Here is a 26,573-nt window from a genome sequence, read left to right as displayed (position 1 = left end):
TGCTTCAGCTGTTGTTTATTGACACACAGGTAGGCTCTATAGCAACGGGCCTGGAGGCGGCTGCAGTAGTGGGGAAAATGGAGGCTGGAGTGTGCCTGCAGCGACAGCTGAGTGTAGGAACAGACGTGCACAACGCACAAGGGGGGAGTGGGGGAGACTGAGGGGGGTGGAGAAGCAAGTAAGGGCCGGAGCCAGTCTCCTTAAACTGGAACCACTGCCCTATGCTGCTACTCTTGCTGGCGGTCTCTTGACCCCAGGCCAGGACTGGGAGTTCTCTGAGCATGTTTTCTACAGGAACAGAATGGAGTACGCAAAGGAGAAGCAGGAGCTGTTGCCCTCCGTGTTAAGCTCCAGGGCTTCCAGTCCTGCACCCTTCCTTCGTCCCTTGCTTGGGTGAGGTCACACGATGTGCAACCCAGCTTTGGGTCACCTCACCCCAACAGGGTCCTAAAAAACAGTCATGTTTTACAGTGGCATTCAGCTTCCCTGGCATCCCAGCCCACCAGTGCCACGTTGACAGCCCCCAAGTGAGCACTACAAGCATTGCTGGCCTAATGGATGGGGTGGGGGAAGGGGATGGGACAGGGGCTGGAGGAGGGGCTCTGGGGCCCATCACGGCACAGGGACGACACGCATGGTGTTGGTGAAGCCGGAGCCAGGGCGCCACCCAGTCAGCACAATGACCACATCGCCCTTCTTGAAGAAGCCTCGGGCTTTGCCTGAAGAGAAGAAAGGTTGGTGAGTGAAAGCCAAGCCAGGCAGGTATGCACCTAGCTGACTGCTCCAACGCGGGAGGTGCAAGCAGGACTGCGGACCGTTACTTCCTTCCACCACAAGGTGGCGCGAGCCTCCCAGCCCAGGCAAAGCAGATGAGGGAGGCTGAGATACTTCCTTATCAATGGAATGGCAGGGTTGCCAGGGACCTTTGGACATCATTCATTTTACACTCTAGAGGGTGGAGTGCTTCCTCTCACATCCACTGACACCTCCTTTTATCAGGGACAAAGGCCATGAGTACATAATCTGTGTGTATGACACCCCATGGTGTAGAAGCCGTGGCTCTTTTTTTTTTTTTTAACCCTCAGTAATGAGCAAAATGCCCAAGAACAGACACCCCTGACTACCCAGGATCTTTTTTGTTTGGGGCCCCCCCAGACTGGAAAAGAGAGAGGAGAGGAAGATGGCAGCTCAGCCCAGAACTTCAGGGAATGGGAAGGAGGATTCAGCGAAGACTCCCAGGGAAGAGAGTGAGGATTCTAGGGATATCAGTGCTCAAGCACCCTCCCCCCACCCCTCCGGGCTCTAGCCCTTGCTCCCAGCCACGCACCAACATTCATGGCCAAGTTCACCCGAAGGTCCACGTCTTCAGCCCAGGCCTCCTGCACCGGGTCCTTACACACCACAGGGAAGATGCCACGGTACAGGTGCGCCTGGCGAGCAGTCTGGTGATTCCGGGTCACAGCAATGATGGGGGCACGGGGGCGGTATCTAGCCACCTGGTGAGCAGACCTGAAATGGGATGATGGACCCACAGAAGAGACCATTAAATGGTGTTCCAGAGCCACCCGGGATGCCCCACAGGGCCTTCAGCACCAGCTCACCCACTAATCCAACTCACTCTGCCAGCATAAGACCCCGGCCATTTTAGCATGTGCTTCCGCGGCCAGGGCAGCCCGTCATCCTCTGCCTTCCAAGGAATAGAATACGACCCTTCTTCCTATGCTATGCTACCCACCTGCCTTCCTCCCCTTCGTACAGCCCAGGGCCCCAGGATCATACCAGCCCAGCATGCACAGTCTCACCCATTCACCCGACATGGCCTGTAGTTGGCAGAAACCCCTCCTCTGAACTTTTCCACCCTGGCAGATACAGCCCTGCCCAACCTCACCAGCACCCACTCCTCTTGCTGCCAGCAACAGCTACAAGCCAAGCAGCATGTGAATAGCACCTGACTCCTGACATCCTCGAGGAACAGGGTGGAGCCCACCAGTCCCCCTGGGAAAGCACAGTGTAAGCCTTCTCTCCTGCTGTGCCTGCTCCCCTGCCCACACGGCCGCCCCAGCCCTGAAGCAGTCCCAGCAACCAGGCTCAAGAGCCAAACCTGAGGATTTCTGAGCAAGGCTTCGAAATCTGGGGGTTACCCAGGAGGCAAGACCGGGAGATGGGAAGGTTAGTGTGGGAGGCTCTCTGCCTGTGAAGGCTTCTCTGGAGGGTCGGGGGCCCCTTGGAGCCCCAGTGCCAGATGCTTCCTTGCACACAGACACTACCCTCGTGGTTGTAAATGTGTCTTGGGAGTTGGGGAGACTTGCTTGCAGGAGGCCCTGGGCCTCAGAAGGCAAGCTCTAAGGACACTCAACAGGTGTCAGGGAAACTTAAGCCATGGCAGAGCAGAGACTGCCCCTCTAAAGGCCTGGCCCCATACAAGGCTTTCAGAGGAAAGCAACTGCTGAAGTCGGGACTTGTGAGAGTGAAATCCCAGAAGACTGGAGCTAAAAATAGCCGACCAGCAAAGGCTGGACCTTTCCACAAAGGTCAGCCCTGATGGCGGGAGCTGTTTATCCCGAGCCCTCTGCTGAGGGAATGTGCATAGACCTCATGCCCTGGTTCTACAGGCTGCCCCACCTGCCGCTCCTTGGCGCACAGCAACCCTGGAGCATCGCGGCAGCCAGCCTGCCCCCCTCCACCCCTCCCTTCTAGGAGTCCCTCGTGGCACTGGGGGCAGGGATGAGGAGCACACTCCCAGACAGGGGCAGTGACAGAGGCTAACTCCATGACCGGACAAGAAGAGATCCCAGGTCCAAGGCCAAGCACAGGCCTCTGCTTAGTGGCACAGCACCAGAGTGCCAGCGAGACAATGTGGTGACCTTTCCTGGTCCTGAACCCACTTGCCTTTGGGGCCCAAAGACAGACAGGGACAGATGCACCAACCAAACAGCAGGTCGGTGAACAGCACAAATTTTCCAAACAGAACTTTTAAAGAGCACATGGTAGCTGAAAGGAACAAAACTGGCCACCTTTTACTTTTTTAAAAGATTGGCTTGTAAGTGATCGAATAAGCATTGTAGTCAGTCTATCTGTATGTAGTTCTGTGACTAAGTCTCTGGTTTATCTCGAGGCTGTAAACTCGCTTTGGATGCAAATGCTCCACCACCACTGGGGAGTGCTGCCTGGAGTCCTTCGGGCTCAGGTGGCAGGCCGAGGGGTCTTACCTGGGCTCAGGGCCCTCTGAGCCCCGTTCAATGCACTGCTCTCAGGACGCCCACGGAAGGTGCCCCGGAGCAGGGCATCCCCTGGGAGCTGCTGCCACCTCCTACCTGCCGGACTTGGTGAGGACGATTATGGCCCCACTGCAGCACTTGAAGGAGGCCTCCACGGCGCCCACGGCGGCGGCTTCTGTGGGGTCGCTGGTAATGGGCGCTAGGCGGCGGAGTTCCTCAAATAATTGCAAGTGGTAGATGGCGGCCTCTGCCTCACGGGCAATCTAGGGGAGCAATATCCGTCCAGAGGGACAAGAGGGGGACAGAGCTTTGTCAGAGCTGCGTCACACGGGAGAGGGAGGGGAAGAGCCGCACAGACAGCTGGTGAGGAACGTGGCCCTGCGTCTGAGGCCAAGAGGAGGCCAACCAGTGGAGGGGCCGAGCTGAGCAAGACCAAGGCTCACAGGAGCGAGTCCCTCACCAGCGGCCTGTGCCGTCCACTGCGCCTACCGAGCTGAGGGCCCTTTTGGTCCTGCCCTGCCCTGACCTCCCTGGCTGGCTTCCTGCAGAGAAGAGGACCGGAGCCCAGGCCCCAGCGGCAGGGCCCTAGCGGTCTTCTACATCAGCTGGAGCAAGAGGCTGGTTATCCTGCGGAGTTACCTGCCCTTGGGGCCCTACCTGCCAGACTCCGTCAGAACTATCAAAGCTGCTGCTAAACACTTATAAGAAGCCTCCACGCTGCCCATGGCCATGGCTTCCATGAGGTCTGTGGAGTGGCTCGAGCCTCGCACAAGTTCTTCAAACAGCTTGCGGTGGAACATGGCTGCCTCAGCCTCACGAGCTATCTGTAAGGTTTAGAGGGGGGAGGAGAGGCAAGAAGAGGGAAGGAGGAGGGAGAAAACGAGAGACAACACACGGAAAGACAGAATGGGGAATTAATCAGAGGAGGGTGAACTTAGGTTAATTGGCTCAATCTGTCCTTCATGCAGATGCAAAGAGGCAGCATGATGGAAGTCCCAGGCTCAGGGATGGGTGGAGAATTACCAGCATCCGACTGATCGCTGCTGCCCTCCCACAGAGGGAAAATTGGTTCTTCCCTCTGGGAAGGGGTTTTGGATTGGGGGCAGGGGCACAGGGACACAACATGGCGGCAAGCTCATGCACCTGGCACAGAAACATGCCCAGGCTGGGCCCACGCCACTCCCTGGCAGGACCTGACCATGCTGCCTCATGACACAGCTCACAGGAAGGAACAGGCCCTCCCTCCTCACATGGCTGTCTGGTTACCGCAGGGCTGGGCGCCTGGCTTCCAGGCACGGGGCTGCTTCGAGCCCTTCCAGTGGCCGGTCGTGGGAACGCGCTGAGTAGCGCCGGAGAGCTGGGGTCAGATGGAGCCAAAGCCACGCAGCTTCACCGTGGTCCAAGCACAAAGATGGGGAAAATGGCAGATTGGTGAGGGGCACGCGGAACAGCCATGTGAAGGGACAGATGCCTGTGGAAGCACACAGGTGAGTGCAACAGGACACTGGATTAAAATTTAAGGATTATCACAGTCATGAGAAAGCCATTCAGTTATTCACAGACCACCTGCTCAGAGAGCTCAAGGATCGGAAAGACAATGTAAGCTTCAGAGGACTGTAACGCAATCACCAGCATCTTAGAAAATGAGGGGTGTGGGGGGGAATCAGTAAGAACATCTCATTAACTTGACAATAGAAGCAGGTACGTGGCAGCATTTACTAGATTAAAGGTTTTCTTCCTCTAAGAAGGGACGGCATGCAGTCCAAAGGACAGGAGACGTGAACAGGAAACAGAACCATACCTGAGATTACTAGCCCTTAGTTATGGGTGGTTAATGGCCTCAGATACAAGAGAAAGCAGTGGATGGTTAAGAGAAGCTCTCGGCCAGTGTTAACTGGGGGTGTGGAAAGGAGAGGCCTGCACCGCCTAGCCCAGAGCCCATCACTTATCTTCTGAGCAGGGCCATCCAAGCCCTTGGTTCTAAAGTGTCTGTTCAGAGGAAAGACTGGGATATGGAAAAACAACAGGAGCTCAGAGGCCAGAGCGTGACTCTTGGTCTCTGAGCCCAGTACAGGTCCCTGCTGGAGACCCAACCTCATCTCCAGCTAGACAAAGCCCTCTGTTACTGGAGAACACTGGCTCTGAAGCCAGCAGATCTGGGTTCAAACTGAGGCTATATCATCACATAATCCTCCTCTATGAGCTGGGGTGACATCTATCACGCAGGGAATATGAAGATTACATCAATCTACAACCTAGTAACCGGACACACAGAGTGAAGGAAGAAAGGAAGAGATCTTTTTGGGGGGAAGGGGGTATTTCTATCTGGGGGACTGCAGGAGACGGGCATCACACCAAGGGCACGGGGATCCTTTGCTGATGGGGAAAGGAACAGGAAGGTCAAAGAAAAACCACTTCAGGATCTGAGGCGAGTTTGCTGAGCTCACGTTGTAAGCACTGACATTGGACCATTGTAAGAAAGTGAATTTGCAGCGCTGTCTCCCAGGCCTCAGGTGCCCTGGTAACTGAACCCTAGGTTAACACTTCACTGCATCTACAGCAGGACCAGACAGGGCTGGGGAGCTGAGAAGGAGCCAGGCAGTGGGACGTGGCCAAGCTGAAGCGCCTTGAGAGCTAGCTGCCTGGGGGGGAAAGGGCCCTTCTGGATGCTCTCACACCAGGACCAGCAGGCTCGGTCTCTTTCCACCTGTATCAACTTGTGGACTTGCTGTCAGTCGTCAAACCCCACCTTCAAGCCTGAGGCGAGTGCAGCAGCTCAGCAAAGCGGGCCCCGCTGCTGGCGCCATGCATGCAAGGCCAGCTCTGTCACCTGCACGCCAGCTCAGTGTACCCAACAGCCTCCGCCGGGGCCCCCGGCGGAGGCACCTAATGTGGGACAGGTGGGGACCCAAATGGAAGCCAGACAGGTGGGCTGGGAGGAGCCCTGGGCTTTTCCCAGAGCAGGACAGAGGCACCTGGGTCCTCTGGGCTGTCCAGAGAAAGGGGCAGATTCACAGCCTTGATGCCGGAAGTGAACTGTGTTAGGACAGATGGAGGAGGAGGACGCCTCCAAAACAGGAGGGAACAGGAGAGGGCGTGTGGGCAGGGAAGGCAGAAGAAAAAAAAACCAAGACACCCCTCTCCCCCAGCACACACCTCCTCACTCCTGTTGTGACTCAGAGGATCACAAAAGGTTGTGGGCACAGAAGCCTAAAGGGTGTCGCTCTGTACAGGAGCTCGCCTCCGCCCCAGCCTGGCCCAGAGAACTCACCAGGTGCTGCATGCGCACTGCCTCGAGTGGGTAGTCCCCTTTGGCTGTCTCTCCAGACAGCATGATGCAGTCGGCTCCATCCAAGACCGCATTGGCCACATCACTGCCCTCAGCCCGGGTGGGACGGGGCTTCTTGATCATGCTCTCCAGCATCTGGGAGGACACAGAGCACAGTGAGATGAGGCCGGGGCGGCCTTCAGAGAGGAAGGACCACACACTGACTCCCTGGTGTGCGTGTGTTTGAGAGGTGGGGGGCGGGATCCTGGGAAGAGACCACGCACCACCACCCCACGCCCCCTGCAAGCGTGAGCATGAAGAGAGGCACATGCCTGCGTCGCACAGATGACGGGCTTCCCGGCTCGGTTGCACCGCCCGATCATCATCTTCTGAGCAAGGAAGACCTTCTCTGCAGGAATCTCAATGCCTAGATCACCACGAGCCACCATGATGCCATCGCTGGCTTCCAGGATCTCATCAAACCTGCCAGACGGGGTAGGAAGGGAGAGAGGCTCTATGGAACAAGGCCACAAGTACAGTGAGGCTCCGGAGGTTCTCCTACATTCTCGGACTCAGCAGTCCTTCACCGGGAAAGCCGTCATGACCTCACCCTGGGTGTGCAGAGGTGACAGAGTGTCCCAGCTACCTTTGTCTCCCAAGGCAGTCTAACAGTTCTGCTTGCTAACAGTCTTTAGCACTAGTATGGGAACACCACCGAAGGGGCCGGGGAGAGGACAAGGTTTCTTCCAAAGCTCCGTGGGTTTGTTTCCTTTCCACCTGCATCTCCTGAGGCCCCTCTAAGGGCATCTCTCTACCACCGGCACTCCAGCCAGCACTTCCCAGGCAGAAAGAACACGAGGCCAGCTGAATACTCCTGACACAAAGGTCTGTGGCCTTCCAGCCAAGGATACTTGAGGGCTGCTCCTTGAGGCAGCCCCCTCCCCTCTGCTGAAGCAAGAGGATGTGTGGCTTTGCCTGGCCTGTGGCCAAGGTCAGCTAGCATAACCCACAGTTTATCAGGACGGCAGAAAGAGGACTCTGTGTTGCCTGGTACAAAGGACATCTACACAGAGCTAAGCACGGCAAGGTCAAACAGTGGGTAGGGCCACTCCTCTCGCCCTCCCCAAGTACACACCTAATCCACACAAGCAGATCTAGGGTTTTAGCTGTGCTGACTTATATTCCTAGTAGGGAGCCCAAGAGGAACAGATGTCACCAAGCTGGTGTACTCCCTGGCTCTACCTGGGGATACTGGGGAGGTGGTGATGTGGAGCTGGGCCCAGGCACACCGGAGGAGGCACACCGGAGGAGGCACACGCTTTCCTCCAGGAAGCAGATGACATGCCAGAGCCAGCCCAGGCATCAGGCCAGCTGCTTTCTAAGTGAAGACAAGGACACCGGGAGCTTCCACAGATCTCCCAGGTGAGGGGCCAAAAAAGAGCCCCTTCGTAAGAGCCTGCCATCTTCCTGCCATTGGCAAAAATGGTGGCAGAGGCGGAGGATGGGGGGAAGGTCCCTTTATTCCAGCAAAGCAGCGCTTCTGATCAGGACAGCATGATGGCCTCTAACCCTGTGAGCAAGGACCCCGTCCCCCTCCAACACTGGTCCCCGAGTCTATGGAACAATGTCAACCACCACTAGGGAGCACTGGCATGACAATCACCTGTGAAGATATATACCTTGTTTTTCCCTTAATACCAATGGCTTGGAGCCCCTGGCTGGCTAAGTCAGAAGAACGTGCAACTCTTGATCTCAGGGTTGCGGGTTCGAGCCCCACATAGGGTGTAGAGATTATTTAAACAAACTTTAAAAACAAAAATAAAACCAAGTAAATAAATAAATACGAATACCAACAGCCATCTGCTCCCCTTCTTCAGGTGTTTGGACTGAGTAGGTCTGGCCTCTGCTAGAGAGTCTGTATTCAGATGGGCAGGTTGCCAGGTCTGGGACCTGGGTATTCATGGGATACCGTCTGCTTTTTGCAAAGCGAGGCTGGGGCTGAGGGAGGCAGGGGACAGAGAGGGGCACTTACCTCCGAACTCCCTCGTGATTCTCAATTTTGCTGATTATCTTGATGTTCTTCCCTTTCTCTCCCAGGACCTTCCTGACTTCATGGACGTCAGATGCCTTGCGGATGAAAGATGCGAACACCATATCTACATCCTGCTCTACCCCAAATTTCAGATCCTGGATGTCCTTTTCCGACACAGCAGGCAGGTCCACAGCGGCCCCAGGGAGGTTCACACCCTTCTTGCTCCCCAAGGAGCCACCGTTCTCCACCTCAGTCACCAGGAAGTCAGCACCTGCACGGAATTGGTGATGGGGGGGGGGGTATGTTCAGAATTCAGATCCCAACTCACTACCTGTATAATCTTGGCCAAGTTGACTAACCTGTCTGTGCCTGTTTCCCCACCTGTCAAGTTGGGATAATAACTGCTCAGGAGGTTGTTTTAAAATTTAAATGAGTTACCACGTAAAATGCTTAGCATAGTACCTGACTCTTAAATATTAGCTGTCATTCCCAGGGAGGAAAGCAGAAAAGCAGAACCAGTGAGGATGGGTAAAAATTTCAGATGCTCCCCGAGCGGGCAATAAAGTTGGACTGAAGTCTGTTTTAAAGCACAAGGAATTATAAAAGGAATTCCTGAGAACAAACAGAGCGCACCTTGCTGTCAGCCAAACTTCCCACCATCCTTGGGTCAGGGGAAGTTTAAAGATGGTTCCAGAGCATGAGGTGCCGCCTCCTGTACCTACCTTTCTGTTTCACCTGCAGAGAGATAAGCCCGTCGTCCACGTAGATCTTGCTGCCCACTTCCACCACTTTGCAGATGTTCTTGTAGTCCAGCCACAGAATGTTCTCGTCGCACTTTTCCATGTAGGCATTGTCCAGGGTGATCTTGAGCGTGGCCCCTTTCTTCAGCTCCACCTCCGCAGTGCCGCTCTACAGACCAGAGAGTAAGCTGCCAGCCCACAGAAAAGCTCTTCCCCCCCAGGGAACCATGCTCGCATCTCCGCCAGAAGTGACAAGAAAAAGCTTCTGGATCTGGGAATCACTGATCGTATTCTCCATCTTACCTCAAGGAAGTTACCTTAAGGAAAACCTACAATGTTTTAGTCCCGCTATGTAATCGATGTGGGGGAGGGGTGTGAAGGAGAGAGACTTGGAAACAGGTTTTTAGAGTAAAAAGTGCGTCTCTCTATCATGTGTTAAGCCAAATACGCCAAATCAGCCTTTTTGACAGGCTGATGAACAGGACTCCCCCGTCTAGATCTGACCTCGAGGAACGCCCGAGCTGGGCAGACTGCAGAGGCTGGCTCTCTGGAGCCCGCGCCCTCCTGCGCCCTCCCTCTCGCTGCTCCCCACGATACTCACGCCCTTGATGAGCCCCGTTCGGATCTCGGGTCCCTTGGTGTCCAGGGCTACGGCAACCGGCCGGTAGAGAATGGGGTCAGAAGCAAAGCTTTCTGTGGCTGCGCGCACGTTCTTGATGGTCTCTGCGTGGTACTAGGGGGAAAGAAGGAACCTGAAACGGGTGCTCCCACACGAGGACCCAGCGCTGGAGCTGAGAAGGATCACTCAGGAAAGGCCCGTGATGTTCTAGACCACTTTCCGCGTCTCGCGTCAGGCTCAGCCATTCCCCCTCTACCTGCTCGTGTCAGTCTCCCAGGCTTCCACACCCTTCTTCCACAGCACTCACTCAAGAGCCAATCTTAGGAACTTCAGAATGCTGCCACCAAAACCCACTACAGGGATGGCATCAACACGGCTCAGCATGAAAGAAGCTCGTCCTCCTTATGTTCCCTGGAACCCATTACACTCCCTCGGCAAATACAGCGGACTACTGGAGTAGAGACCTTGCCCCTGGGTGTGGGTCACACTGGTCTGGCAATCAGGGTCAGACTCTGATAGATTTGGCAATTCTGAGCTTTTCCTCTATTGATCCCAATGACAATTCAAACTCCAGAGTTATTTACTTAAGCTCACAATGGCCCAAGCTAAACAAGCCATTGCTAAGGTCCCGCAGACCTGGTTTTCACAATCACATTCTGGAGTGGCCCAGGGAGACTCCAAACCAACAGCCCTGACCTCCACCTTTTTCCTAAGTCGTTGCTCTTTTCTCAGTTGCCACTACGATCTGACTGAAAAAGGGACTCAAAGCCAAGACGTCAAAAGTTCTTCGGGGAGCCAACAGGACACTGCTGATCAGAGGCACGGAGGTTGGCACCCTATAAGCCTTGTTCTTCAGCCGGTCCAGGAGACCAGCACCTGCGAGGCAGCTGGAGGGGAGCTGGAACCAGAGTCCAAGCTCCAAGGATGGTGCTGCGTGAAGCTTGGGTCTGAGAATCTTCCTTCTAATTATAGTCTCTAATGAAGACTGCTGGCTTGTTTTCTGGGGGCAGAGGTCCATACTCAGTTACAAATATGTCTGTTGCTGGCTCACAATAGGAACAGCATAGAATAAAACATAGAGATAATTTTTTTTCTTGAAGGAATCGGTGTTTCATGTTGTCAAATGCCCTTTCCTCAGAGATGATGGAAGTCCTTAGAACAGATGTGAGCCCTTAGTGTCACCATCATCTCCTACTGGCCACTCAGTTGCATCCCAGTGTGGACTTCGTGTTCTTGAATAAAATTTACGTGGGCATAGGGCAGGAAAATTCTCATTAGACGGCTGCTGAATTTTACCTTTGCTGTCTGCTTCTCTCTAAGGGAGACAGGGCCTGCCTCCTAACCTGCCTGGTTGGGCTACTGTCTCTGCCTCATCTTACTCTCAGGGTATGTTGGCTTCAAAGAACATACTTGAAAGACATCTATACCTGCGGCTCTGAAGCGGCATGACAAAGGATGTAACCTCCTTCAAGGGGAGATGGAAGCCATCCATCCAAGTCCTCAAGGCCAGGTGGTCTGAACAGAGCTCGAGCCTACAGTCACCTTTTCAATTTCTTCAGGCTGTTAATCTATTTATACTTTCGACTTCTTGGACATTACCTTTTTTTAGAAGATAGTCAACTTCATCTCAACTTCTAGAAATTAAAGTAGAAGTCTTTTTATGACTTTTAAATACTCTTTGGATGTATGGAAAATACTCCCTTTTCTGACTCTTTTTATCTTGTGCCTCCTCATTCTTGACCAGGCTTTCCTGGAAGTTTCTGTTTTACAGGGGTTTTCTGGTTTGTCAAACTTAATTTTCTATTTCATCAAGTTATGTTTTTCCCTCATCCCTTTTAGATTATTTGGTTCCTAGTATCTGAGGTAAGTATTTATTTCGTTTACTTTCATTAAGACTTTTGCTTTCTGCTAAATACATTTAAGACTGTAAGTTTTCTTTTTTCCTTTTTCTTTTTTTGGGGCATGAGGGACAGAGGCGAAGGGAGAGAGAGAATCCTAAGCAGATTCTACACTCAGCAGGACCCTGAGATCATGACCAGAGCCAGAATCAAGAGCCAGATGCTTAACCGACTGAGCCGCCTGGGTACCCATGCCCCTGTAAGTTTTCTTGATTACTGTTAGACTTAAAATTTCCATTAAAAAAAAATACATATGCCTGAGAATATGAGTGAGTCTATAATTTTCATTTTATGGAACTTGAGGGGTTTTGATGGCCTAATAAACTGTATAATCATAAGCATGTGTTTTTGTTCTTGGAGGCCATAAAGTCATCTACTATACACATATCGATGAGAATATTAGGTCTTACACTACTCAAATCCTCTATCCTGGCATCTCTGGGTACATTTCCGGAAGGTGTACTGGTGCTACAGTCTCCCAATATGGCGTGGTTCCACTGGATGCGACCAAGTGGTAAGGAAGTCCACCAATCAATACTGTTCTTGTGGAAAGTTCTAAATCTAGGTTGTCTCAAAGTCAGTATCTCTGGGACCACACGTTCAGGAAGAACACATCATGCGCATCTGAACTGGCAGACAGGACTAGGGATACCACAGCGGGCAAAGCCGGCAGGAGACATCAGATGCAGACAGTAGATGTGCCTCTGACAGAGTCAGGGAGAGCAAACAACTTCAATGCTGTTTAGAAGGTATTTAAAAATTGTCAAGAGCTGGGAAAGCCTGGTGCAGCCGCTAGTCCAAGGATCCTATGAAGAGCCCCGACATGCGGTCAAACTGTTTACGCTACATGATGCAATATGAGAACGATTTCAGAGGAGTTTCCAAAGCCCTGATCCCAGAGACAACTGCATCCTCAAAAACCTCACACCCGCAACAGGGACCTGGGTGTGTGTGTGTTTTTTAAATCCCAATTCAATTCTGGGAATAAGAACTAAAGCAGAGATTATTATCTCCAAACGCCTCCTGTAGTCTAAAAACACCCAAATCAATACACTCTATGTTAATAAAAAATATATAGAATATATATAAATATATATTTATAGTAGATAAAATATATATTTATATAAATAAAAATATATAAAATAAATAAAACAAATATATAAAATAAATAAAGACTAAAAGGGGAAAATAAACAGACAAACACACACCCAAATCCCTGGGCCAGCCCCCCTTGGGCAAGTGCAGCAGACACGCCATGGCCTTGCCGTTTTGGAGCTCTGGCGGTGTTAATTTACTGGATTGGATGGAAGAGGCCATCAAGCCTAGTTAAAGGTCAACATCTTAAAATCTATTTCTGCTGCTTCTGCTGCACACAGGAGACCCTGGCACGGTACAGCAGCAGGGATCAATGGTGAACCAGTCCCCAATGGTATCTTTAGCTCTCTCTTTGGGCTAAGCTAACACTTGCAAAAATTCCTGGTGACTCCTGCCAAGGACCCCGACTTTGGAAAATTACAGAATGTCAGCACGGACATGTCTTAAGGTGCCTGAAGCACTGGCTGAGCACAGCTCCTCTAAACTTGGTCAGGCCCTCATGACATTTGGAGGCCGGACGCCTGCCAGGCCATAGGCTGTTTATGAAACACCAGGTTAGGGAACCCATGAGTCTCACATTTCCAGAAGGAGAAATTCACTTCTTGGACTGTACTTCCTGAGGCTTTATTTTTAGTCTAAACTGAACACCAGTTTCCAAATGCCACAGGGCAACCCCTCACCACTTGTCTTTACAGGGTAGCATTTTCTTTATTCCGAACAGGAAGTATCAGAAGTCAAGAGAGGGGAAGTCATGCTCATCCATTTCTTCTGTACCAGTAACAGTATGAAATCCCATGGCTTATGATGCAGCCCGATGGGTTTTAAAAGGAACCGTCCCTCAGGGAACCTCCACTCCTCCCTCAATATGAGTTTGGGAACAGGAGTGGGGACAGAGCATGTCCCAGGAGTTGCCACCTGGTCCCTGGGCAAGTCCTCCGCCCACAGGGCAAGTCAGCTCCTACACAGCCTCAGCACAGACACACTCCTCCCGAGCTGCCGGGGAAGCACTGTGGACTTCATTTCAATGCACCTGGGAACCCCTGGGAAGAGACAGGCCAGCCACACAGCACCAAGCAAACAGGGTATTCTGTGCTGGAGTGTCGTTGCGGAGACTTACCACTTAACTCGCAGTGGTAGAAACCCCTCTCCTGAACCTGCTCAGTTATCCTGGATCTAAACTAGGCCAGAAATCTGTCTGCAGGGTGGCCTTTTGGTTCACCTCTGCAACAGGAACTGTTACAGAGACCCAGGGGTAGGTGGTGCAAGCACTGTGGCCACGGTACCTAATAGCTTACATGGGGTTCTCCAGAAGACCCTTCCACTCTTTTCTAAGTTCCTTTATTTTCCCAGCAATCTCTACACCCAACGTGGGCCTGAACCCCCACCCAAGATCAAGAGTTGCATGCTCCTCTGCCTGAGCCAGCCAGCGTCGCAACCCTGATACCTTTGTCACCACAGGTGTGTGGGAAAACATGGCCAATTACCAAAGGCCATGTAAGGAGACTTGGCCAGGTAGGATAGCGGGAGATGGGGGAAGGACAGCAGGGACAGGCCAGTGAGGACGATCTCTGCACTAGCTCCAAACCCCAGACGCTTTCTTGCCTGATCCTGTGTGGCTAAATGAACAGAGCACTGGCACCCAACTTCCTGCATGCTGCCCCAGGGGCCAAACTGTCCAGCTGAGGCTCACCTCATGGGTTCCATGAGAGAAGTTCAGACGAGCCACATTCATTCCAGACTTAATCATCTCCTTCAGCATCTCCACCGATCGGGAAGCTGGGCCTAGTGAAAAAAAAATTTTAAACCCAAAGTGTTAATTACTCAAAGGAGAAATAACACTTTTAAGTTTGAAGAGCCCTTGATAGTCTTTTCCCCTAAATTTTCCTCCTACAAATCGCTCAAGGTTCTTTCAAAAGCATATAAAGGTTGTTACTGTGTTTTGTCCACTTTCTTGATTTAAGGGGATACTTCTCCTATTCCAATCAAATCCTACAGGCTCCCACCTAACGAGGAAAGCCTAAATGAGACTCTGCCAACCCTCTCTACTCTCCCCAAAGCCTAGCCAGTCTTCCAACCACAGAATCTTGGTTGCACCGAGCTTGTTGAAAAGATCTTCCCTAGATTTCTGAGATGTTCCTAGAAGATGTGCTAAGGAAAACACCATCTAAATTCTGCCTTTAGCAGCAAACACAGAGCACGCAAATTCCTTACCGCAACTTCCTAGGACCCTAGTCCCCACAAGACCCTGTGCAGCATCTCGCTCGGCACCCAGGTTTACCACGTGCGTCTCTTCCGGAAAGAAAAGATCACGGCCCTATGAAGCCCTTGTTTTGGGGGGGCACGACTGCTCACCGATGGTACAGATGATGCCAGTGTTCCGGGCCGTGATGGGTGGTGAGTCGATGTCCAGACGGCACATGTGTTCCAAGAACGTGTCGGCCATGGCCGCGTGCAGCTGCTGGGTCTGGATGAAGGCAGTGCCGACGTCGCTGTGAGGCTTCGACATGGTTGCTGAGGTCCTGGATCCAGGGGAGCTGAAGAGGGAGAGTGATCAGTCTGAGAAGCCAGGTGGTTAATACATCCCTTGGTGCAGGAGGCTGTTTCCTGCTTACACATTAACCTAACAAGCACACTTGTGCACAAGCCACAGGGAGTCCCGCCACGCTCCGGCCATGTGGGCACTCAAGTCAGGCTGAGGGTTCCCGTGACCACGAGCAAGCAGAGGGGACGTCAAAGAACAATTTAAAACCTCGTACCCAATGCAGTACTTCCCAAGTATCCACCGTAAGCAGACCTCCCTTACAATGGGCTACTATCTACCGACAGTTAATCCTAAAAGTAACATTTCACAGCCACTACCTCCAAATCACAGGCACCGCCTCCAAAGAAAGTTGTAACCACTCTTCTAGTGAAATAACCAGTAATATAAAAACAGACTCCTCCTTTAGCACCTTGGCAAATACAGATTTTTGTATGATAAGCTATCCCAAAGTTATAAATGTCTGTTATAGGGCAGGGCATCCACACTGGTTTTTAACAATCTCCACCCCAAACTTGGAGGTGACCTTCCTCGTTGCAGAGACAACCACAATCCAGGCAGTCCTTGGAGCTCTGGAAGCCGAGATTTTCACTAACCCGGAACACTACATTCATTCCTCAACTCGGTCTGGTAGGGGAGCAGGTCCCAGGTCACTAAAAACCAGTCCTTGGACAGGAAGCAAAGATGATCCAAAACCCTGTGTGCGGAATCTTTTGCCCCAGAAGTCTGTACCTAAAAACGACAATTACCTTTGGTCCGCAGGACTTCAGGACCTCCAAAGCAATTTGCATAAAACCAGAGATAACCCCCATGGCACTGATCTGGTTCTGAAAACATTACTGCTACTTTCACAGGATGGTTACAGCATGAGGAAATTAAGATGCCTTCCCAAATCCTCTTCCCAACTGATTTTCTATTTTCTGATACACCATCCCAATTCCCCTACTGCCCAGTACACCACAAAGACTGTTTCAGGTAATTAACCAGGCCAGGTTACAATCCTGACAGCTGGTCTCGACCTTTGCTTTCTTCATTACTGACTGACAGCTAAACTCACTCAGCCGGTTCGTTAGCGGATTACAAAGACCTAAAGTAGCTTCCAGGCAATGTCTGAAGAACCATCAGGTAAGCATGTGAGTGTGAAACCTGACACTCCCCATCACGAGGCAGTCCCTTCCTCGAGCTCTCCTCCGACGAAGGGCTACTCCTAACACCCTTGAGCCTGAAGGCTTCAGCCCAGGCTCCGGAACAAGACCCTCCTCAGCCCTGTCCCAGCTCCTCCTAAATCTCAGGGCTCTAAATCAAGGCACCCCACATACATCACTCTTACTCTTTCTCTTCCTGTCCTTGACTTTGTGGCCTCTCAGGGTAGCTCCGGTACAGCAAGCATCTCAACCCGTCTCTGCTACCTTCAAGAATTCTGATTAAAAGCCCAAGAAGCTCAGTGACCAGCTGTGAGCAAACCTTCTGTCAGCTACTGAAAACAGATGACGAGTCCTGAGCTACAAAAGCTAAAACTTTAAAAACAGGGACATAAGATCCTGGCCAACTAGTCCACATGCCAAATGCACTGTTCCTTTCAGTGTGCATTTCCTGACTCCCTAATACACACCGGGCAACAAATCGAAAACATCTGAAGGTCCTCTCCTCCATGACCTATTCAGTTTCATATCTTTTAGAACCTAGTCCTTGGAAGTATTCCAGGGTCTGCTGAATGACCTTTCAGAGTATCTCAATGCCTCGTGGTCAAAATCAAAGTGATACCGCCCTTCTCTCCTTCCCCACATCTGAAGCACTAATGAACTCCTAGAGGGACTGCCTCAGCAGCCAGGGTTCCTTTACCGGCACTCACTGTAGCCAGGGCTCAGTGCCCTCGGAGCACAGGGTGGGGCTTAGGTGCCTCTGGCTGTTAAGGGAACATGACTGAAGAGATGGCACCAGGGGGCACGCCCAGCCAATCGGAACACAAAGGCCTACTGTGGCCTCCAAGTGGAGTCATCATCCAGTCTGAGGACTGTTATCATGAACAAAGTAAGATCTGAATGAGTGGGCTGGAGTAACTAAACCCTAATCTTCTTAAAAATCACCAGCTGCCGAAGAAAACAAAAAAACAAAACAAAATCATCCACTGCCTCTAGACCCGACACATGAGGGATTCCTTGCAGAGACCTGGCTGGGGCCACAGGTTACTGGGTCATACCTTGTGTTCTCAGGGCTTGGGCTTCCGGTGACATAATGCTCTTTTTTTGGCTCAGGGTGCCTCCTTGGCCCCACTTGCAAAGACCGCTCGGAGCTGAGTAAGGTTTGCTCTGTAGAGCTGTACAAGGATCAAGGTAGAAGCTGAGTGTAACTGAAGTTCTTTGGGGCAATGGAAAAATTACCTTAATAACCAGGTAACTGGGTGGTAGCTGCACCTGGAGATTCAGCCAGGTTAGAGAAAAACACACAGATACTCCCAAGGAAATACCAAGAATCTGGTCACGGATGTTTGCAGGTAAGTTCTTACTGGCTTCTCTACGATGCTTATCTCCCCTCAAATACCCAGATTATCTTCCCTCTAAATTTTCTTTAAGTCTGTGCTATACTAACATTTCACTATTCTATTTAAGAACCTGGTCACGGGATGCCCGGGTGGCTCAGTCAGTTAAGCACCTGCCTTAGGATCAGGTCATCATCCCAGGGTCCTGGGATCGAGTCCTGTGTTGGGCTCCTTGCTCAGTGGGGAGCCTGCTTCCCCCTCTGCCTGCTGCTCCCCCTGCTTGTGCGCTCTGACAAATAAAATCTTAAAAAAAAAAGAAAAAAACAAAAAAACAACCTGGTCCCTGCTGGTTTTTGAGAGAAGGGATACTAAATTAAAGATACATGAAAGACTGGAAGTGCATCTATGCAAATAGTAACAGCTTGTCATCCAGAAGGTAGGATTACAGCAAAATTTTTTCTTCCCTTTACTAATAAATTTACTGACATGAAATACTTTCGTATTAAGAAAAATCACAGGGCGCCTGGGTGGCTCAGTGGGTTAAAGCCTCTGCCTTCAGCTCAGGTCATGATTCCAGGGTCCCCGAATCAAGTCCCACCAGGGAGCCTGCTTCCCCCATTCTCTCTGCCTACTTGTGATCTGTCTGTCAAATAAATAAATAAAAAATCTTAAAAAAAAAATCACAAATATACCTCTTCTGAAAATGAAGTATTTGCAAGTTTCCTGGTAAAAGTGTTAGAATTAAAACAAAAGTGAAGCCTCCGGTTTCATTAATCAACCATTACTCTACACACTTCAGGAATACTCTGTTTAAATGTGGCAGAGGTGAGATAACACATCTCAGGCCCTAGATCACAAATGTATTGCCAGACCGTTCCACTGGCTTAAGAAGGCCAACCTCAATCCATTCAGAACCTCAAAGGGGGAAAAAAAAGTTAATATAGTCCACAAGACAATTCTACGCCAAAAGCCTGTTAGTGGGGAGCCTGGGTGGCTCAGTGGGTTAAAGCCTCTGCCTTCAGCTCGGGTCATGATCCCAGGGTCCCGGGATCGAGCCCCACATTGGGCTCTCTGCTTGGCGGGGAGCCTTCTTCCCTCTCTCTCTCTCTGCCTGCCTCTCTGCCTACTTGTGATCTTTCAAATAAATAAATCTTAAAAAAAAAAAAAAAAGCCTGTTAGTTACACACCCAAATCCAGCAAACTTGTTTTCCTGTTTAGTCTGTCCTCAAGCTTCACAGCAAAATGTTTATGACAAGGATGTTCTGGTACAGAAGGGCAGACTCCAAGGACAGGAGATGCCATTAGCGGCTACAATTATATTGCACACAAACAATAACCCTATTTTACCACCTCAAATGAAATCTGAGGTTTTGCAAGCTCTGAGTTTTTGCCCACCCAGCCCACGAAATGCAAAAAATAGCAAATGAAAAAATTATTTGACGTTTGAGTGGATTTCCACACCAGCAATTAAAAAAGAAAAGAAAAAGAAAAAGAAAAGCTTGCTTGTCCTGACTCCTACGAGATCTCAACAGACCCTGAAAGACCTCTACCAAACCGGAGAACTCAGGTCTCGTCCCCAGGGACTGAATGGTCTCCTGACTCAGGCTGCACCCTGGGGCCTCCCTTGCTGAAAAGGTCAGCACTCTGCTGCCTGTCTCCCGGGTGTTCCAGAAGCCTCTTCCTCCTGAACACCAGGTGCCCATCCTGCCAACCACCTAACTCTGGTTCTTCCTCAAACATCGTGGGACTCTCCCCTGGCCCCAGGGCAGCAGCCCAAGCCGTGGTTTCGCAGGGCGGGCCTCTGGGAAGAGCTCCCCGCCCTCGTGCCGGCCGTGTGGACAGCAGCCTGCCAGGACATGCAGCCCAGCCTGTGTCCGTCTCACTACTGCATCCTCCTCCCCGGGGAGGCACAGACATGCACAGCCAACCTCCAGCCAGCAGCGGAGGCCCAGCGAATCCACTGATGCTGGCAAATGCTGGGCCCAGGTACGGGAACCTCATTCTTGAGACTGAGCCCCTGCAGTAGAATCTTCCTCAGAGCCATTTCTCCTCTGTGAGAAACGAGACACCATGAGAGGCCTTAGTGTAGACCTAGAGAAGGGGGTAGGCGCAGTCACACCTCAGCTCCATGTGTACCTGGTCCCACCTTTCTGTTCTTTAAAACTAGAGCGTCCTCCGTGCCAGACACAATTCTTTGGCCACCCTCCAGAAACCAAAGTGGAAGGGATCATATAAAAAAAATACAACATGCTGCTTCTCAGAGCCAGTACTGCTGGCAAGTTGTGCCGGGAAAGACTCACGCTTCACTCCACTGATTCTTTCACAAAGGCCCAAATCATTCTGCCCTAGTGAACCAGCCTGGCCCAGAGCCTGTCTATGCGTTAAGGCAGTTTTTAACCAGACTGCTCTGATGCCGACCTCACCATACACAGTTACCCCGTCATGATGTGTTCCTTGTTCTGTCATCAATATGCTAGCTACAACCTCCAAGTCTCCAAGCCAGCACGAGGAAGGCCTTTCAATTCCCTAATCTTTAGAACAGTGAAGTGTTCGGGCCAGCCTGCTCTCTAGAGTTCTGAGATGAGAAAGCAACAGAATTCCCAAGACAGGCCCTAATCTATGACAAGAAGATCAACATGGGTGCTGGGTCACCGACAGAACTTAGTGAGGTCTGCACCAAACAGCTGTCTGTCCCGATCTACAGTTAGAGTAATGCTACCCTGCATTTGCATATGGAGCGGGGTATAGAGGAGAATCAATTTTTAGCTGTGGTCCCTTCTACCCCCAGCAGGCTTGATAACAGACAGCAGAGTCTAGCTTACCTGGTTACATAAAACAAATGAGCCCACTCACAGGTTCAGGTAAAATTCCCTTCCTTTATTTATTCAGGGCTAAACCTAAGGGACTTTAACTTTGTTAAGTAGGAACCTCAGGTCCTATTTCAAACTAGAGTGTGACTAGGACACAGAAGTGGATACAAAATGGTCCCACCCCCACAAAGGACCACTCAGCTCCAGGGCAAGAAGTCCCAAGTCAGAGAACCTTCAGATGTCCTTGCTTGACCACAGATGCTCAGAGCAGAGAACTAGTTTCAGCCTGAAGGAGGAAGTTTGGATGAAAGCTCTTGTTGTCCTGTGTTATGATGCCTCCTTACAAGGCTTACCATAATGAGGCAGTGTTTTCAGGCAGGATGTTCATACTCTGGAAACGGCAGGGACCAGGGAGCCTGTAGTTTAGGGCCCTTCGAAGTCAGGTACGACGAGGATCAGTGACAGCCTCTGCAAGGTGAGGATGTCTCGCCCAGCATTTACAGGAGGAGCTGCCCTGCATCCCAACTAGAGGGAGAGGAAGAGGGGATGAGGGAGGAAGGGCCAAGCTAGCTCTCCAAGAACAATGACCTAGTTTGTCTGACTGGTCTTCCTACAGTGACCTTCACAGGTCTGCTTCTATTTTACTTTGAACTAGAGAAAAAAAAAAAAGAAAAAGAAATATTAACACCTGTATTTCTACCACCCAGAGGTGACCACTAGCATTCAGCCAGCATTCCTTCAGACTTAAAAAAACCAACAAAGACCATTACAATTTTGAGTTTATTTTCCCTCCATCCCCAGGCCTCTCCAACCCTTTCCACAGCCCCATCCCGAACTTTGACATGCAACCACTGTCAGGAATTGTGTATCCTTCTAATCTAAGTTATCTATATCTATACTGACCCCTAGAATATTGTTTTTCTAAAATGCCCGAAGTAAAAATAAAATAAAATGCCCTAAGTAGAATACTGTACAAATAAACCTCTTGCTTTCTTCAGCACACTTGAGACCCCTCTGGTGGGTACGTAGTCCTAGTTAACTCGTGTGCACTGCTATCCTGGCCCACTGCACGACCACATCATTTATTTATGTGTTCCCTTACTGGTTGGCCATCCACCCCCCATTAAATCAATTTTTCCCCTATGAATCAACACAGTAACAACTCTCCTAGTACATGGCTCCTTGTGCAAGTGTAAGCTTCTATATATGTCCAGTAATGGAATTCCTGAGTCACACGTATGTTTATTTTCTATTTTACTAAATACTGCCAAATTGCTCTCTAAAGTGATTCTGTCCAATTACAACCAACCAGGACCAGTTCTGGCCTTCTCAAACCTCTGCCAACATTCAATATTGTCAGAACTTTAAAATGTTCACCCTCCTGATAGGTGGTATTTAGTCATCTGCTTTCTAGTGTAGTAAGAAAAGAGGGATACCAGATTATCAAGTCTCTACTTCCCTACCTCTAACTACATCAAAATTCCCAGGGCTACTGCAAATTGTCCATGGTTTTGTCTACTATACCATGACTGGGTAATCCTTTTGCACTCATTGCTGCAAACACGGAAGATACCAGTTGTCTGAAGTTCAATAAATACTAGCTGTAGGTTGATTTCAAAGGCTTGGAAGGAACAGGCCCCTTTCCAGAGAACTTTTCAGACTGGATCAGCTAAGCTGGCACTATCATAGCTGGTGATGGCATCTACCCTCCACCAGGGCCCCTGTCTAACTTTCCAAACATAGCTTGCTGGCGTCAGGAAAGAGAGGCTTAGAGCTCCCCAGAAGCTTTGCCTACGGACAGAAGTGGGGGAGGTCCGTCACAGAGGCCGCCGGAGGAACTGCAGCCCGGCTCACCCTCCTACGTGCAGACAGGCACAAACCACTGCAGGGGCGGGGCACCACACCACTTGGTGCAACCCCCCCCCCCAACCTCCCCTCCGGAGCTGTCCTGGCAGGAGGCTTGAAAGGCCCACCAGATGTTGCACACCACCATCTCCTCCACACCCCGGCTCACCTCCCCCTCCCCCGAAACAGCTCCTTTAACAAAAGCCCCAATCACACCATTCATTTATCTAGTCTGAGGGTGGCTAATATTAAGAATAGTCTTCCTTGAGCTCTATTCCTAGCTGTCCCAGAACTGAGGTTTAAAGTGATGACTCACGGTCCTAGAGGACTTTAAAAAACTTTTTTTAAAAGTAATCTCCAAACTCACGACCCCAGTCAAGAGTTGCATGCTTTACCAACTGAGCCAGCCAGGTACCCCTCCTCTGAGACCTCTATCTCTCAACATCCTCACATGGGCGACTCACCCTTGCGGTGCGCCAGCTAACTGAGATTTGACTGTGGACGTTTGGAATGATTCAGAAATAAAATGTCAAATGAGTCATTTTCCCCCTACCTTGAGCTCAGTCTTAGCTCTTGGCCAAAATAACACATCCTGACATGCCTTCACACAAGCTGAAGCAAAGTAAATTAGAAGCAGGGTAGTGTGAGTTGATAATGCAAGAGCTGTGTTTTTGGTACTTTCTAGCTCGTAAGGCATTTCCTCATTTCTACTGCCTCAACATTAAGAAACACACAGCTTTAAGAAATAAAATGGCTTCTCCTGTGAACCCCACCCCCCTGCTGAATGTCACAACATTCATGGCACAGAAGCAACTCCTACAAGGTGCTAACTGTTTGGAGTCCCAGCTACCAAATCTGCCAAGTCACTGGCAAATTATTAGAGACCTGATAATGCTTTTTGTTCAACTATGAATTTAACACTAAAATTACTTACTCCTAATGCAGTGCTTAAAATGAGAGCAGCTATACCAAGGCAGGAAGAGACCCACGTCCACTTGTTTTGACTCAAGTCCAGTAACTCAGAAAGGAGTTTAAAGACATTTTTTTCAGTCATTGTTATTCATGACCATGACCCCCCCCCCCCAAACACAAGCCTCAGGAATGCAGGTGCGTGGACTACATGGCCTGGGAATGGGGTTCTGCCACACCGTGTCTAAGCTCTTAGGACAGTAGAGAGAGCTGGGGCACCTCAACAACCATTTTCACTTAACTGAAACCATTTTTAACTTGGGAGAAATGCATGCTTCACTATTTGACTCACTGAATGGAGAGAAGGGACTTTTTAAACCTGTGAAGACCACAGTGCAGTTTCCCACTCACCCAATGAAGAGAATTCTCTCAAAAGCAGATAAGTTGAAAGGCTGAGTCATCTTCCTCCCAGAGGCACCCCCCTCACCCCACACCTGGTGATGGGTTACATACCCTTCCCCTCAGGATAGCCCCAGTGCATTTCCCAACAGCATCTTCGGGCAACGGGAGAGTAAATTATTTGCTAATAATGCCACAGAGCAGGAGTCCTGACCTAGGGTATCCTCTGCAGCCCAGGGAGTGGCCACACCCTCAGTCCTGCCAACAGGAGGCTACCATCCCTGCCTCCAATCCTAACCTCACGCTTACCACCTGGCTAAGCTGAACTCCACCTGGAGCAGATGGGGACAGCGTTTGCAGATCTGAGTTTGGGAGTTGCAAGTTTGTTTCTACTCTAACAGCCCAACACCCAACTGCTGAAATTCTGCCCCTCTTTGCCTTTCTTTGTCTACAGGCCCTGATGCTCATGAGACCAACTTGCTGCTGTATCAAGTGGAGAGCTGCAAGTAACATTATTAGTTACTTTGTAAACACTGTACCAGGATACCTTAAGGGATTGGTTTCCAGGAGATGTCTGGTATTTAGAAACCTGACTAAATAGTTAATCCCAAAATTAACTCTTGAGTATGTCTGGGGATGGCATGGAGAAGATAAGCCCTCATGCTCCATTACAGTTCAAGTAATTGTGCTCAGCGACCAAAGAACACATCTGGAGCCATTAAGTCTGGATATCTCACTAGAGATTAGGCAGTGCGGAGAGTTTTCAACAGATATACATGTATTTCAACATACATACTTGTAGCTAAGTGTATAGTAACCAATCCTTTTAACAATCCGGAAAAAAGTGTTATTCCCAGTTCACACATGGGAAACGGAGGTCCTGGGGAGGCATTCCCTCCATCATTCCTGTATGTTAATGAGTCAAAGCCCATTCTAAAAGCCTGTTCACTTCCCAATGCTTCTGACCATCATGCCTTGACCTTAGCTATCAGACTCACATGTACGGGAGAGGATCAATGTCCTGGATTTGAAGAACACGAATAAAAAGCCAAAAAATACCTTTCCATGACCGGACTTTTAAACAACCTTCACATTGGAAGGTACTCTTCTGCTTCAAACCCAGTGTGTGATGCCACCTGGTGTGGCCTTTCTCCACCACCCGCCTTCCCTCACCCAACAGGAAGCGGTCCCTTCCTCAGAGCACTTACCACTGGTAACTTTTATGTTAGTTCTCTAATGACATTGTTGAGTGTTGCGGGCTGTGACCTTTCTAGCCATCCCCCCTCCCCAAAACAGCTTGGCACACAGATATTTTATGGAGTGAACGCGGTGCGTGGCGCCAAGTTCTGGACATATTTCTATTCTGCCTATAACCTGCTCCCACCCACCTGAGACCTCCGTGGTCTGCGATCCCAGAGCCTATATTCAGCGAGGTGAAGCTGCACTGGTCCTCCGGAGGGCGGGGCGGGGCGGGTCCCGGGCTCGGGACTTGCAGGCCCGCCGCGGCGGGAGGGAGCCCCGCGACCCCTTCGGGGCCAGCGCAGCGAATCCGGGGAGGCCTCAAGCAGGAATGCGCCACAGGAGCAACCCCCCTTTCCTCCGTGCAGCGGAAAGGCCGAGGGTTACGTAATCTTCCAGTTGCACTCGGGGCCGCCACTACATCCCTTGGCCGCACGGGAGCCGGCCCTGCCCATCCGCACACCACTGCTATTCCGGCGGCGAGCGCGGGACCCGGGCTCGGGGCTCCGCGACCCACACGCTGCAGTGACCCGGGAGGCGGGGGGTGCAGGCGGACGTGACCAGGACGGAGGGGAGGGGCGAAGACCCGGGAGGAACGAATCAGAGAGCGGAGGAGAGGGATGCGGAGGAGCGGACGTGACCAGAATGGAGGGAGGAGGGGCAGAACCAGAGCATGAATGGGGGAAGGGGGTAGGCATGAGGGGGGACAAGGACGCGGGAAGAGCACGACGCTGAATGGAGGCGGCACGGGGGAAGGGAGCTCGGGAGCGGATTTCGAGGAGAGGTTACAAGGAAAGCATCAGAATGAGGGGGGAATGGCCAGGGCGAAGATGGGGAGGGGGAATGGTATAGTATGAAGGGGCCACGGAAGGAGGCACAGAGGAGTGGGCGGTGGAGGGAGGAGAGGAAGGAATCCGATGAGGAGGGAATACTGAAAAGAAGGCGATGATGGAAGCAGATCGAGGAGAATGGGGGTAAGCACTGCGGCAGGAGAGGGCCGTCTTTGGAAGAAACAGGAGCTGGGGGTCTGGGGGCTCTGAAGAGCAGGCCCTAGGCGCGAGCTGCCATTCTCCTCTCTCCCAACCTCAACCGGGTGCAAGATGCCCGGGAGCCTGCGCCGCACCGGGTGGGGGTGTCCTCAGTACGCAGGCGGCCGGGATTCCGCCCTGGCTGCGCGCACGGAGCCCAGGTGGGGACGGATGGCCCGGCCTCTGCCCCGCTCACCTCCGGCGCGGTCCCGCTCGATCTGCACTGCCACCGTACAGCGATGTAGAAGCTCGCGACGCCTCTCCGCTGTGCGAGAACCGGCCGCCGAGCCCCAAGGTTATCCCAGCTGCGGCCGCCGCAATCCCTCCGCCGCCCCGCCCCGCACCCAATCCTGGCTCCAGGCTCGCCGGGCCCCGCCCCTCCGCGTCCTTGCTGGGCGCAGTCACCTTCAGGAGGAAGTGCCGCGGTGCGCCACGCGCCTTCAGGTTGCCCTTTT

General features: G+C 51.3%; 1 protein-coding gene across 13 annotated transcripts; it reads right to left on the bottom strand.

The window, feature by feature from the left end:
- Positions 1-26,573, bottom strand: PKM (pyruvate kinase M1/2). 13 transcript variants are annotated; one of them, XM_080808761.1, is made up of 14 exons: positions 26,315-26,388; positions 21,052-21,223; positions 19,817-19,939; positions 17,610-17,726; positions 15,223-15,404; positions 14,561-14,652; positions 9,860-9,991; positions 9,241-9,427; positions 8,519-8,789; positions 6,819-6,969; positions 6,490-6,642; positions 3,876-4,042; positions 1,328-1,509; positions 1-719 (listed from the first exon to the last, which is right to left on the bottom strand). In XM_080808761.1, exons 3-14 carry the CDS (start codon positions 19,930-19,932, stop codon positions 613-615), a joined length of 1,857 nt encoding a protein of 618 aa, XP_080664887.1. In that variant the 5' UTR covers positions 19,933-19,939; positions 21,052-21,223; positions 26,315-26,388; the 3' UTR covers positions 1-612. The 13 variants fall into 13 exon arrangements, 12 of the variants coding, with proteins under 12 accessions (XP_080664887.1, XP_080664888.1, XP_080664883.1 ...); XM_080808762.1 differs by lacking the exon at positions 17,610-17,726 and having other exon boundaries at positions 26,315-26,389; XM_080808757.1 differs by lacking the exon at positions 21,052-21,223 and having other exon boundaries at positions 26,315-26,381.

The sequence above is a fragment of the Martes martes genome, assembly GCF_963455335.1.
Source record: "Martes martes genome assembly, chromosome: 7".
In the NCBI taxonomy this organism is placed as follows: domain Eukaryota; kingdom Metazoa; phylum Chordata; class Mammalia; order Carnivora; family Mustelidae; genus Martes; species Martes martes.
This window is presented reverse-complemented; position numbering and strand designations above follow the sequence as displayed.

Coding starts and splice junctions, on each gene's coding strand:
- PKM (XM_080808761.1), bottom strand. CDS start 19,932: ATGGCTCTGAGGAAGATTCTACTGCAGGGGCTCAGTCTCAAGAATGAG. Junction 9,992..14,560: donor TCTCTCATGGAACCCATGAG/GTGAGCCTCAGC, acceptor CTTTCCCCCTAG/TACCACGCAGAGACCATCAA. Junction 9,428..9,859: donor GAACGGGGCTCATCAAGGGC/GTGAGTATCGTG, acceptor TCTGGTCTGTAG/AGCGGCACTGCGGAGGTGGA.